Here is a 14,441-nt window from a genome sequence, read left to right as displayed (position 1 = left end):
TCAATTTTATTAGCTTTTGGTGCCTATATTTATTTTAGCCGTTTCACAAAGCTTTCGCTTATTTTGATCAGTATGCAAAAACACTGCGCTTCCAAAACTGAAGTCATTATTACCATCATGATGACGCTTGCACAGCATTTCATAGCTCATTTAACCAGGCATATGTTCAATGTGGTTTTCTATTGCTGACATGATTCACAAATTTGTGGCTATTTGCCATGCCGAGAATGTAATGCAGTGTGATTTATTAATTTACGTTATACATTTTATACCAGAGAAGCCGGGTCTAGGGTTATAATATATGCTAGAGGGATCAGTTGGCTTATCAATTAATTCTTTGGACTGATCAATAGCTATCAATTGATAATGTAATTCGGAACATATCATTTAGCCGTATCCAATTGTCTTAAAACAAACAAACAAATGATGGCAACTTGATTATTCTTTTTGTCGCCATTTGTTTGTTTATATTCAGGCATACGGCTATTTGATATGTCATTTCCGAATTAGATTTATTAACCAACTACATTATACAAACAAGCAAACAAACAAACATGTATTTTCCTACCTTGTCACACTGTATATCTGGCTTGGTTATTGGGTCTGGTATTGCGGCGGCAGCAGCATATTGACGACGACTCAATTGTATTATTCCAGTTTTAAACAATTTGTTTACTGAGGTGCGCAACATTTTGACAAATTTTCTTCCGACTGATTAGGTAAATTTCCAGAAATTGTTAAATCTTGTATTATATTCTTTTCCAAAAAAAAGTGATCCTGCAGAGGCGAATTTCGGCGATGGATGTATGCAATCGAGGCTCACTTCAATGACGACGTTGGCGGAGTGCGGGTTTATCGTTTTCTTTATCATGTGTATATCGTCCACGCAAACTAAACTGACATGAACTTTACACCATTTAACTGATAGCGGGTCGCGGACAGCCGCATACTCTTTTAAATTTCTAATCAGTACATGTATGTTCTCTTTCGATTGGTTTAGTTGAGGGAGCCACCACTGAACATGAAATACCAGGTGGAAACCTCGCAGTGGGCTTCGGACTCGCTTGTTTGATATATAGGGGTAAAGACTGGGGGGAACTTCGTTGGAAACACGTATGCCCGGGCACGTATGTAGGGCATCGCTACCACCCAAATATTGCATTGAACTCAAAGGCATATTTTTACAAATGATATGTACTGTCACTCATGAGACCCCTTATTTTTCCATTCGATCTGTCACCCAAAGGCCTTTCTTTGCCAATTTAGTTTAGTTTAATATCTAATAGTTTAGTTTAATACCTTTATTGCACAAAATATCAAAAAGCGGTGTGTGGTGCAAAAGGGCATCCCCGAACAGGCACGCAGTCCCACTGGATGGGGTCCCTTATACACACACCAAAATAAAAGAAATAAAATTACACATTTATAAACACATTTTTAATAAACACTATAAAATACATTAAAAATACAATATAATACTAAAATTGAGTTGCCAAGTATAGGGTAAAGACATCGCATAATTCAATAACCATTAGTGAAATTGCACAAAGTAGGTAAACTGATTTTGCAATTTGCAAATGTTCCCCCGTACAAATCCAAGAACACCTCGGCACAAAGATCCCCTACACCCCCAATGACGCTCCGCACCACACCGTAGCACCATATCAAATTGACTGATCAACTCTCACACTCCTCATCCGATTCCTGCTGGAACTTGATGTTGGTGGCGTCAATCTGAGAAAGTACCACCAGGGGGGGTGGGTCATACTTCTCTGGCAATTCCAGGGCAATCCCGACGGCAACACCACGGGAACACGATTTGTTTTATGCGCATGTCTAGCGCATGCGCATTTTGAACAATTAGCGATATCAGCCGTTAAAAACAGCCTGTGATATTCAATCAGCTGATCGTAAATAACAATCCCGGAGTTGACAGCTTCAAACACACGGTTACAATCGAATCGTGACAATGGGAATTAAATCTTTACTCCCAAAATTCAAGAATATAGAAAATAAAGTTTCTGCCAGGGTTTCTGCCGCGGATTTGGGCGGTGAAGTGCAGGCATTGACGCAGGTACACTGCACAACCTGGAATTGATCCACGAAGTAAGTTAAGCTTAAGCTTATTAATTTAAATACTATGTAATGTAGATGGTATACCATCTACATGTAGTGAAATTTGTTATGATCATTTTAAATCGGGTGTGGTGCTGAATCCAGTTACAATTTTGTGGATCTTGTGGTTCTGTAATTATGATGTGAAAAGAGTTGAACACAACATCTTCATAATTTACATATTTCTCAAGAACCACAATTATTTACAATACTATTCATATATTAAGAAATTATTTTAAGTGTGTGACTTGTATTCGGTGATGAAGGAAAGGATTAAGGGCTTATTTTTCATTAATCTCCTATTCTAAACCATGAAAATTGTCTTTTTATAGCTGCGTGACCAAAAAAGCATCCTGTACCGTTGATTGGTTTTAATGTTACCTGGTCACATGAATGAAGTTAATTTTTAAGAATACATGACAAGCCGTTCCTATGCCAACCTGTCCTTGCGTCAACCTGCACCACATTTTTGAAGGCAACTTGTCACTGACCAGTGACCAACCTGTCCCTTGCTTGCTGGAGGGAATAACTTTAGCTAAGGTAGTTGACTATATATATTGTCAAAGGACGGGTAGACTATATTGTCAAGGGCAGTATGTGGTGTACCGTGTATTGGGGTCACTTGTCAGAGCGGGCAAAATCCTGGTGTGCGGTAGATTTACCCGGTCACAGGGTAGATTTTCTCAGGCAGAGGTGTAAAATAGGCTGATTTAGCATAATTTTTCAGGTTTTCCTTCCTGGTCAAAGCCATGGGGGGGTGCAGAGTGACCCCTGCCACAGATACGCTATTGGTCAAGGGGTGGGTTGGGATAGGGACAAGTTGTATATCAACCAATTTTACATCAGGGTGGTGCAATAATTATGTGTACCCCGGGGTGAATTCTCAAAATGGTCTGCCAAAATCGCTTGCCCCCCCTTTGGCGTGCTAAAAACCTTTGCCCCCCCTTTCGACGTGCCAAAAACCTTTGTCCCCCCTTTGACGTGCCAAAAATCTTTGCCCCCCCTTACACATGCAAGATTTTGGGGAACCCAATTTAAAACCTTAAATTGTCTTAACATATAATCGAAAAGAGCGAGCAGGAAATTTTGCATATTTGAACATGTTCAGTAACATTTTCCCACGCCTTTTAGGGCGTAATATAGAAAAAGATGCCCAAAATATCTGTGCCAAAAATTGCTTGCCCCCCTTTCGACCTGCCAAAAATCGCTTGACCCCCCCTTTCGACCTGCCAAAAATGCTTGCCCCCCCCTTTGGCCTGCCAAAAATCTTTGCCCCCTATAATTCACTGGGGTACATATAATTATTGCACCACCCCTCACTTTTATGCAATTATGGTTCTTACAGGTACCCCGGTATGTCAATGATTTCTGCTAAGCAGTAGATGTGTTGGTTAGGCAAAATGTTACGCCCATAGTTGTTTTTGACGGGGAAGATCGAGCTACAAGCAAAGCAGCACACAAAGGAAGAAAGAAAAGGGTATGTATTAAAAAAATCAATCTGAAAAGATATGTACAATGTACATGTATGTGAAACGCTAACATTCACATATTTTGGGTATAATCGCGAATTTCAGGTTTGGCCACAAATTTTAAGATTTTTCCAAGACACCCATTTTTAAAGTATTCATTTTCCAAAAAAAAACATAAGTTTTCACAAAATTGAAAGAACCCATGGTGATCTGTAATACAATCCATGCAGAAAAAAGTACCGGTATAGAAAATAGACTATAGCAGAATGGTAAACTGCATATCCGTCAATACATGCTTTTTCCATGGGAAATGAACTTTGCTGCTTGGATGATGTCACATTGAGGTTAGCATTTATTCCGTATTGAAAAGCGTGTACTGACGGATATGCAGTCGACCGCCCTCATCATGCGCATATTTTGGGGGCTTTAGGCGCCAGCCCCGGAGTCAAAGCAGGGGTGGCCAAATCGAAGGGCAGCGGAAGAAGAAGGGCGGCAAAAAGAATTAGTAAAGAAAAAGGGGCGGAAATTTTGAAAAAATTGTACTATATATAAAAATGTGTTGTTTTTGGGGCGCTAGCGCCTAGAAATCCTTTTTTTTGTTCTTCACTTTTTCAAACGACCGTAAAAAAATTGGGGCAACCTTTTCGGGCTGCTGAGGAAGGGGCGGCAAAATTGAATTTTCTTCAGCCCCCCGGGGGAGGGGTGGCCACGGTACGCCACTGTTCATAGGACTTAATTGTAACGAATTCAACTCTGCGCCGTGTAATTTAATTTAAAAAATGCAAATTTGAACTTTTGCGGAATGCACACATTTGGGTAATATTATGGATAAATCACACAAATCAGGAATTTTGTGAAATTGATGCATAAAATTTGCTCTCAAAAATCATACATTTTTCCGGTGCTTACCAATACAGTGTAGTTCAGTAAATACAAATTAGGGCACCAAATCTGTGTGGGTACTTGTACTGTCTGTGTAATCATTGGGAATTTCAATATTTCTCTGTTTGTGTTTGCTTGTTTTTTACGTCCAAGTACTAGATTTTCCTTGGGTAAAGCTCAACCTCACTTTTGTGAAATTAATCAACTAGAGGAGTTTATGCATGCATCTAATGTATTATGTACCTCAATTTTCCTCAAATTTTGATATTTAAATTTGCATTTCTTTCTTCATGTCATCAGGAGAAAAAGACAGGAGAAGGCTAGAGCCCTGCACCACCATGCCACACAAAATGAGTTTGCAAGTAAGTCTATGATGTATGACATGTACATTGTACGAGGGGTATCCAAAAGTTTTTGACATCACCCAGAAGTGAAAGAGCTATTTTGATGAAATTATGTCAGTGTAATCACTGGTCCTTATGTACATTATGGTTCAGAAATGGTCTCATAAGTATAAGTTTACTTTCTATCCAGATGGCACTAGGTGGGCAGTAGCTAGGCGCATAACCTGCAAGATGGTGAAAATTGAGGAACGATTGCACTGTTGCTTTTTGAAAAAGGAATTTCCAAACTGGCTACATGTCCCTCACAGATTAGCCAAGAAGTGGACGTCCATCACTTATGGATGGCGCGCCACAGTGAAGAAACTCAAGAAAGTGGAGGATCTTATCATGAAAAGGTAATCGCCTACTGCCCATCTAGCACCACCTGGAAAGAAAGTAAACATACTTATGAGACCATTTTGAACCATAATGTACATAAGGACCAGTGATTACACTGACAAAATTTTATCAGTATAGCTCTTTCACTTCTGGGTGATGTCAAAAACTTTTGGATACCCCTCGTACATGTATCATACAGTAAAATCGATTAAGGAACCGTTCACAAACACTTGTTGGGGGCCCTGATGCAAAAAAAATTTCATTGTGAAAATTTTTGGGGCCCCTTTTTCAGATCTCAAAAATTTCAGGGCCCCTTTTGACATGAAAATTATGGGTCAACCCCATATACTCAATTTTCCCGGAAAATTTGTGGTCAATTTTTCAGAGCCCCTCTCCCCTAGAAGGGTCAAAACTTTTAAGAGCCCCCTTTTGCATCAGCCCCCCAACAAGTGTTTGTGAACAGTCCCTAATGTAGATCCATGATCATCCACCATGAATGGGCTGCAGTTTCAGCAAAGTTAGTTTTTGAATAGAAAGGAATTTGCCATGTACATTGTATTTTAGCCACTGATTTTTAGTTTACTACACATACTTAGGGACACAAACTCATTAAATAATCCAACCAAAAAAAACCTGCTGTATTGCTAACATTTCAACCCTTTTGTAGTGAGCAGCCATGTGACTGCAGGGTTAAGGATGTTGTGAAAAACCTGCAGTATATTTAAATACAATTTTAAATCATCATTTTTTTATTTAAAATGCTAAATATGTAATTGTCCCATGCCAAGTAACTGTGATGTGGTAGGCAAATGTACATTGTATTTATTACGGCAAAGCCAGTCTCCGGGAAGAGACTATAGTTTCAGTCACAGTTTTGGTCACCTTACACCTTCAAATGTGCTCAAAATTTACACTGAAAAAAGAAAAAAAGATTTCTTTAATTTAACTCCATGTGAGGAAAGTAGTTGTGAATTTGTTGATAATTTATTTTTCTGTGTGACCTCTTGTGGCTGTGGTGTACACCTCACACCTTTGTGCGGAGAATGTCAGTGGAAGTTGGAGCTACATGTAAGAAAGCGTGAGTACCGGTACCTCAAACTGCTTTGAAATGTTGTTGCTAACAGTGGCATTTTCATAATCACTTGCACCATTTTGCTAATGTTTGCCACCAGCAGTAATTTGTCTCCCAGAATATCATTGTATCCCACGTATCATTTTCAATTTGCAGTAAAAACTTGTTCGATGTGAAACAATATTTTATTCTATTTCTTTTTAAATTTATAGGTTGTGTGTGTGGTAAGGCAAAAGATTGACCAAGCCCTGGAAACTGATAACTCAGGCAACTGGTAGTCAGGAACCATATTTGAGATCGAAAAGTTGCAATAAACATTCCTCTGCGAGTCTGTGTACTGGTGTACTACAGTGCCATTTGTGGCAACAAGCAATCGACAAGTAACTTTTAGATTTTACATTCCAATTTAGAAATTAAATCTAAGCAGTGGACTGTGACAACAAGTGTTTTAGGATTAATATTATGGAGCTCAGTTACACTACCTGATTCATATTGGGCTGCCTGCACAGGTACACCATCGCTGAATTAGTCGGAGGTACATGTACTTGGCTGGTACGGTGCAGTACCAGGTGAGTACCAGTTTAGAACCAGTGCAGTACCACTGCTGGTGGATCCTGTGCAGTGGCATAATTGGTACTGTGTAGGTACTTTGTGTGTACCAGTCTGCAGATGGCCAAAATAGGAATCTTGTAGTGATAGATTGGATAGACAGCTGAGAACATCATGCTTGTAAGCTTTTAGGCTTTGGGTTGAGCCTTTTGTTTGAGCCTGGCCCTATCAGGGCCCGAGCTTGCGTCTGCCCGGACCGACTGGTTATGAAAATAAACCTGCAGGGGGTCACTCCCATTGTGGCCTGTACACCTCCCGCAATAATCAACTTTTGAAATGCACCCTAAACAAGGATTTAACCCTTGGCTAAAATGATACCCTAAACAGATATCACACGCCTGTTTTCACACCCTAAACATATACAGGGATTTTATTCCTTGCATCAAATTTCATACCCTAAATTTCATTTCCACGTATTAGCAATTGCAATTTTGCTACCCTTTTTCCAATTTTTCATGTTTTAACACCTTAAACACGATACACACGTATCGTGCCTACCATGAAAAAACTACCCTTACGCATTTTTATTATCGCGGATGGTGTACATGCCACAATGGGAGAGACCCCCTGGGAAATAAACAAATTTGTTCTTGGTTAAAAAAACACAAGAGCAGTCATATCATGATTTAACCTAAGTAGTCCTACATCCCCCAATTAGTGCCCCACACTGAACTCTTTTGACTCAAACTAACCCCATTCGCCCATACACTCAATTTATTTCTATTATGTTCTCAGAATCTTCCTTCCTATACTTTGTACAGAGTTAAAAGAGTCCAATATAATCAACACTTGGACTCAAAACTTGGACTGTGTTGGATAGGCTCACTTTTCCCCCCAAAATTGTTTTCCACAATTTTTTGACCAAAACTCATTTTTGACCAAAAATCACATTTTGACCAAAAACCACATTTTTTACCAAAAATCACATTTTTTACCAAAAGTCATGTTTTTGACCAAAAAAGATTCTGAAAACATAATGATAAAATTTGATATTTTTTCACCCAATACAAAATTTATTGGTCTCGCTATGAGTTAAAAAATATTGGACTTGACTTTGTCTCCTCCAATATTTTAAAACTCATAGCTCGATCAATAAATTCTATGTATTGGGTTCAAACCATCCAATTTTATATCGTTATTGTCAAGGAAATGCAAGTATTTTGAAACACTCCCAGCTAACTCAGTCATGTGGCAATATATGGCCTTGCGATCAGCAAACTGAGCTAGTTCTTCATGAAATGAAGATTTTGAATTATGATCACCATGAACACAAGCTATTGCCAAAAAAAATGGGGAAAAATGCAAATGGACATTAAAGATGAGAGAAGAATGACTACAATCTCAAGACTTAGTAGAACCATGCTATATAAAAATAGCATTTTATTAAACCTCTTTACATGGTATCTGAAGATTTACTTTACATTATTGAAGGCAAATTTGGTAACTTTTAACACAATCACTGGCAGATGATGTTAACAATCATGACTTTGTATGTGTAAAAATGAAAAGAATAATAAATTAAAAGCATAATCATTTGCTTTGCTTGAATTTATTTCAGTGTTGCATTTGAGTAGGAATAGAAATACATGTAAGATGGGTAAATATCATATAAACAATGGTATCAGACTCCGCATAGTTCAGTTGCAGAGAAGATGGTTTGCCATTGTTTTCTTTGCTGATTATTGCTGTATGGAAGTATGGTTGGTTGACAACCTTGCGAAATTTGAAAATTCCAGTCAAGAGATGCATAATTTGACCTACTTGGGGCTTTCATTCCAGTTTTATGTGTTTGAGCCAAAAAGGACCAAGGTTAAATGTTACGCACCATCAATGATCAAATAGAAGTAATCAGTGGCATAGCATAGGTCATCATATTGGGGGGGGGGGGAAATTAAAGCATCTGTGTCTGATAGTGATTGAGGGGCACAATCCATTTTCCGGCAATTTTCCAATTGGATTTTCTAAACTTTGCAATCGATGGGGGGGGGGGGGGGCATGTGCCCCCGTGCCCTATGATGCTACATGGTTGCAACATGGATTCACTGTGATCATATGCTCCAAGAGCACCATCACCATTACTGCATAGCTGGAAATTTTTACTAGGTTTTTATTTTTGCAGGTGGTTCTACACGCTTGATAAATTGTGACTATAAATAATAATACACTGGTAACAAAAGTTATGTATATTATAGAGGCAAGGAATCCAGATACTATACTGGAATTTCAGTGACTCAAGACAAGTGGTACGTTATTTATGATAAGAAAAGAGGTACCGCTAGAATGTACCCCATTTATATAATGAACCACCTGTCTTGAATCACTGAAATTGCAGTGAAGTAATTGGATTCCTTGCCTCTATATATACATAACTTTATTACCAGTGTGTAGTTATTTTTGAGAAAAATGCAAAATTAGTCACAAAATTTATCAGGGGTGTAGTACGCATTACCTATAAAGAGGAAGCCCCCCAGAGTAATTCTTCCGGGTGAATCAAACCTCCAGGGAGTGAAATGTCTTTGATCATGTTAAGAAAATATTGCCAAACAAATGACCCTGGCATAGTATAAATATGCATTAGTTAAGTCACTTGTAAATTGTCACTAACTAATTTGATAACCACGCAGGTTTGGTTCATCCCAGAAGGACTGCTCTGGCTGGGTTTCCTCTTTAATTTCAGAATGGTAAATTTTATAGCTTTATAACTGCTGTGAATGCAAGAAACTATACACTATACACCTATTGAGGTGCAATTTTCAAATTGTTATCCAGACCATGTGGGTCAATTTTCAAAATTAAAAAAAAAATTTGGCAGATGCTTTAAGGGGTACTACACCCATGTGGTAATTTGTGACTATTTTTGCATTTTTCTCAAAAATAATAACACACTGGTAACAAAAGTTATGTATATTATTGGGGCAAGGAATCAATTACTACACTGAAATTTCAGTGACTCAGGACAAGCGGTTTAGTATATGATAGGAAACGAGGTACATCCTAGTGGTACCTTATTTCTTATCATAAATAACAAACCGCTTGTCTTGGGTCACTGAAATTCCAGTGTAGTAATTGATTCCTTGCCCTATAATATACATAACTTTTGTTATCACTGTGTTATTAGTTTGTGAGAAAATGCAAAAATAGACACAAATTTATCGAGGGGTGTAGTACCCCTTAATACCACTATAACATCATACTCTATTCTGATCATATTTGTTGTGCCATTATATATTAAATTTTCTGACTGCACAGCTCTTTCAAAGACCCTGTATCATATCAATGTCCTGTATTATAATCTTGGCAGGCAGTTGGTGCATTATTCAGTTGTTTATGTAATTATTGGAGTAATTCTGGAGCTCTTTACCATAGTTTTGTTCTCCAGGAGCACAATCATTTCCGTAAATATTTTTGTTCACAAATAATTATTGTGCAGATCTAACCTTTAGTTTATTATTGGAGTTCATCAAACAGTGAAACAGTGCAATGTGCCCGGGCAATGTCTCATAAATTAGTCGCAAAGTTAGCCAGACTTTGACATAATGCCATTAACTACTAACAATTAAGTATTTCATTCAACTATGCTGATTTTTTCCCCAACTGCTGAATGCTGGTACTTAAATCCAAACGACTAATCATGTTATAGTGCTATGTGAGAAGTTTGCGCCAAATCCGTAGGTTGAAAAATCCATTGAGCTCCATTGAATAACCACCAAGAATAGTTCCGCTGTTGATTCAAAAATCAATGGTTTCCTATGTCCATGGTATAGCCATCACAAGGTCCATTTTCCAAACCATCATGCATGCTTCCTGTAAAAACAGAAGACAATAATAACAATAATTTTAAATTAAAAAGAAAAGCTTTTTACATGTACTTGCTTTAAATAGCCTCTGGATGACCAATTAAGTTGAGATAATACATTATCATCTTGACATTATTACTATTATCTCCATATATTTAACTTCAAAAATATATATTGAGATAATTTATCATAAGAGCTATTTATCATCACCATATATTTATCTTGAGATGATTTTATATAATTTATTAGTTCCAGAAAATAGGTTTTGAGATGATGTATTCTCTTGAGATAATTTGTTATCTTGAGATTTATTAATAAAACTTATCTCAAGATAATTTCTTGAGACACTTATCTATATAAAAGATAACAAATTAGAGTCTTGAAATAATAAATTACTTTGAGATAAGTCATCTTATAACTTATTATTTCAAGATAATTTATCTCAAGATTATCTCAACATATTAATCTCCAGATAAAAAAGATTTAGAGATAATGTATTTTTTTGAGTGACTTATCAATTATCTCAAGATAATTTATCATCATGAGATATTTATCTCTGGACAAAAGATATATAGAGAGAGGTTTTTATGGAGATATTTATCTTGAGATACAGCAATTCATTATTTCCATTTATCTAAAGATAATTGTCTCAGGTTAATGGATTATCTCAGAATGATTAATTATCTCGGGATAATTGATTATCTCAGGGTAAATTAATCATCTAGAGATTATCAAGATAATTTACTAATCAAGATAATTTATGATCTCCAGATAAATAACATCTTGAGATAATGTATTTTTTCGCGATAATTTATTATCATGACAAGATTATTTATTATCTCAAGATATTTATCTTCCCGGGATTTATCTCTGGACAAAAAGATTATGGAGATATTTATCTTGAGATAATTTATTATTTCCATATATTTATCTTGAGATAATTGTCTCAAGGTAATTTATTATCTCAGGGTAATTGATCATCTGAAGATAATTGATTATCTCAAGATAATGATCTCAAGATAATTTATAATTTACTATCAAGATAATTTATCATCTCCAGATAAAACATCTTGAGATAATGTATTTTCTCAAATTATCTCAACAATTATCTCAAGTCCTGTCCTGTCAATGTCCCTATTTGCAATATAAATTGAGATAATCAATTATCCTGAGAATCTGAGATAATCAATTATTCTGAGATAATCAGTTATTCTGAGATAATTAATTATTCCGAGATAATCCATCATCCTGTTGATAAATAAAAAGTTCATATTGGCAGTAGGCAGGACAGCCAGGCAATTCTGCAACTTCCTGCTAGGCACCAAGACGATCACATGTTGGAAGTCCATTGAAAGCAATTGGGGAAATTCCATGTTGTATGGGGCCGAGACATGGTCAGGGCTCGGCATTCAAAATGCCCCCCCCCCCCCCGCCCGAAGTCGGCGAGGCATAATAGTCCATTTGACTTCCTCGAGAGAGTGATGTCTGTGCAAACTCCATTAATGTTTATTCAAATTTAAATCGGATGAGTTGGCTCAAATTACTGCCGTGTTTACATACATGCATTTAAAAGCTGTAGGCCTACTACAATTACAAAAAACATTAAAGCGTCAAGTACGTCACTAGTTAGCAGGGGTAGTAGGGGATAGGCAGGGTTACGGCCGGGGGGCACATCAACAAAATTTGGTGGGTATGTTCCCTGGAATTTTGAAGTGGTGGGTCTTTGGGAGATGCACCGGTAAAAGGGGGTCTTTTGGAGCTGCAAACAAGCAAAATGGGCACTTTTGGAGCTGCGAACAGTCAAAATCAAGGGTCCGGCTTTCTGGCTGAAAATTGCCTGACAAAACCTTCTAGAGCTGAAATTATCAAAATCAAGGGTCTTTTGGAGCTCTAGTTTGGTCACTTATAGGGGTCTTTCAGAGCTGCAAAATCCAAAATAGGGGTCTTTCCGGGGAACATACTTGTATGGTCATTTGTGTTAAGTGCCCCCAGCGCCGCCCCAACCCCTGGGTTTACAGTTTGACCAAGGTGTCCATTTCATTAACTTGACTAAGCTTTACAAAGCTTTCGTAAGTCTCAAAATTATTCGTAACTTGTGACGAGTCGTAAGTTCCATTTCACTAAACTTACTTACGAACAGTACCCTTAAGTTACATCTAGTATTGAGTATTCGTAACTTTACGAACGTGAACGCGTCGAACGGTAATGAGTTACGAAGGGTTAAAAGTTTAGTGAAATTACAATTACGGCAATTACCATGGCCAGGGTCAGCATGGTCAGGGTTACACAGTTTACAGTGACAGTTTATAAATTATAATAGATCATGAGATGGATAATTATTGTGGACTAGAGACACGTACATCATGCGGGACATCATGCACTGATCAGCATGATCAGTGTGCTCGCTCGCAATAATTATAAGCTTTCTGCATCAGTGCAGTGGCAGTGTCCGTGACCCTACGAAAACAGTGAGCTCGAGAAAGCGACTCAGTGAGATCACTGTGCCAATTTAATACTCCGCACACTCACCATCAAGTATATTATGCTCAGGTTGTCATCACGTTTGTAAACAGAGCTATTAGTTTGTTTGTAAACAGAAGAGCTGACATGCTGATGCTTCGTATCACCAGGAAATAACCGGCGAGTGGCGACGAGCTACAATGTACTTGTCCATCTATGAAACAGTGCATCCAGTACGCTACTATAACCTCTTCCCACACAACCGACTGCTTTTGAGTCTGTTGAAGAGATTAATGTAACGGCAAATTTTAAACTAAAAATCCCCCAAAACCCCGCGAAGTCGCAAATTTCAAATGCTTTTATCTCAAAATTTCTTCGCTCCACCTCTGAGGTGAGCCGAAAAAGTTGCTTAAAATAACGTTTTCTAGCTATATTCCAAAACTTGTGGAGGTGCGTTCGGTAGTTTAAATGATATTGATGACGGAAATTGGGCATCGTAATCGATCTTAGCGGATATGTCACCATTGGTTTTAACACAAAGTTTCGCGCCATTTGCAACCTCAAAATCCCAAATCTAGTATCGAAAACTCAACGTCCCACCCCCCCTGAGTACCACGGTGCAGCACGAAACGCCACTGAGGCAAGCGCCTAAGACCTCCATACCGAAGTATTCCTAGCCCTGGACATGCACAGAAGAAACATCTGCAAATTGTGACTTATGAACAATCCCGATGAAGTTATTTATGAATACTGACAGGTTAATTTGAGATGTAGTGATTAAGGAGCTCGGATTTGAAATATTTGAAAATTTGAACGTTCCTAACGTCAGCAGGGAAGTTGTTCCAGGAGTTGTATACACGGTTAAAAAATGTCTGCTTGAAAATATTGGTATTGCACTTATTTGGGATAATTGTAGGCGAGTCAGAAGATCTTAAAGAAATGGATCCAGTGCCACGGAAATTCACTCTATCTTGTAATGAGATAAAAGACATGCCATGTAAACGTTTAAATTATCACCGATTTCATTATTTTTAAATAACAAAGCCACTTTGAACCAAAAATGTTCGAGGCTACTGTATGATGAAATGGCGGATTCTATAGGGCTGTTGCCGACAATACTCAAAGCATCCGTAAATAAATTCATCAGGATTGTCCATAATTCATAATTTGCAAATGTTCTTGTATACAAATCCAGAAGTATTTCGGTATAAAGATCTTAAACATACCTCAATGACGTTTCGTACCGTAGTACTTTCTCAAATTGACTGATCAACTCTCTCACTCCTCGTCTGCATCATAAATGTGGGGTAGAAAG

At 37.7% G+C, this 14,441-nt stretch overlaps 1 protein-coding gene and 1 long non-coding RNA gene across 2 annotated transcripts in view; one reads left to right on the top strand and one right to left on the bottom strand.

Moving 5' to 3' along the window:
* The window catches only part of LOC140155201 (aldehyde dehydrogenase, mitochondrial-like), a 35,017-nt gene extending 34,074 nt beyond the window's left edge, over window positions 1-943 (bottom strand). The window contains exon 1 of the mRNA XM_072177942.1: window positions 569-943. Coding sequence (XP_072034043.1) covers window positions 569-691 — 123 coding nt within the window. The 5' untranslated portion in view covers window positions 692-943. The remainder of the gene's footprint in view (window positions 1-568) is intronic.
* Window positions 944-1,752: 809 nt separating this feature from the next.
* LOC140155200 (uncharacterized) lies at window positions 1,753-5,054 on the top strand. The gene is made up of 3 exons (XR_011859358.1): window positions 1,753-2,106; window positions 3,461-3,592; window positions 4,767-5,054. It is a non-coding gene; the product is annotated as an uncharacterized lncRNA (long non-coding RNA).
* The last annotated feature ends 9,387 nt before the right edge of the window (window positions 5,055-14,441 follow it).

Source organism: Amphiura filiformis, chromosome 6 (genome assembly GCF_039555335.1).
Source record: "Amphiura filiformis chromosome 6, Afil_fr2py, whole genome shotgun sequence".
Classification (NCBI taxonomy): domain Eukaryota; kingdom Metazoa; phylum Echinodermata; class Ophiuroidea; order Amphilepidida; family Amphiuridae; genus Amphiura; species Amphiura filiformis.
The sequence above is the reverse complement of the archived record's forward strand: the minus strand, read 5'-3'. Positions and strand labels throughout refer to the sequence as shown.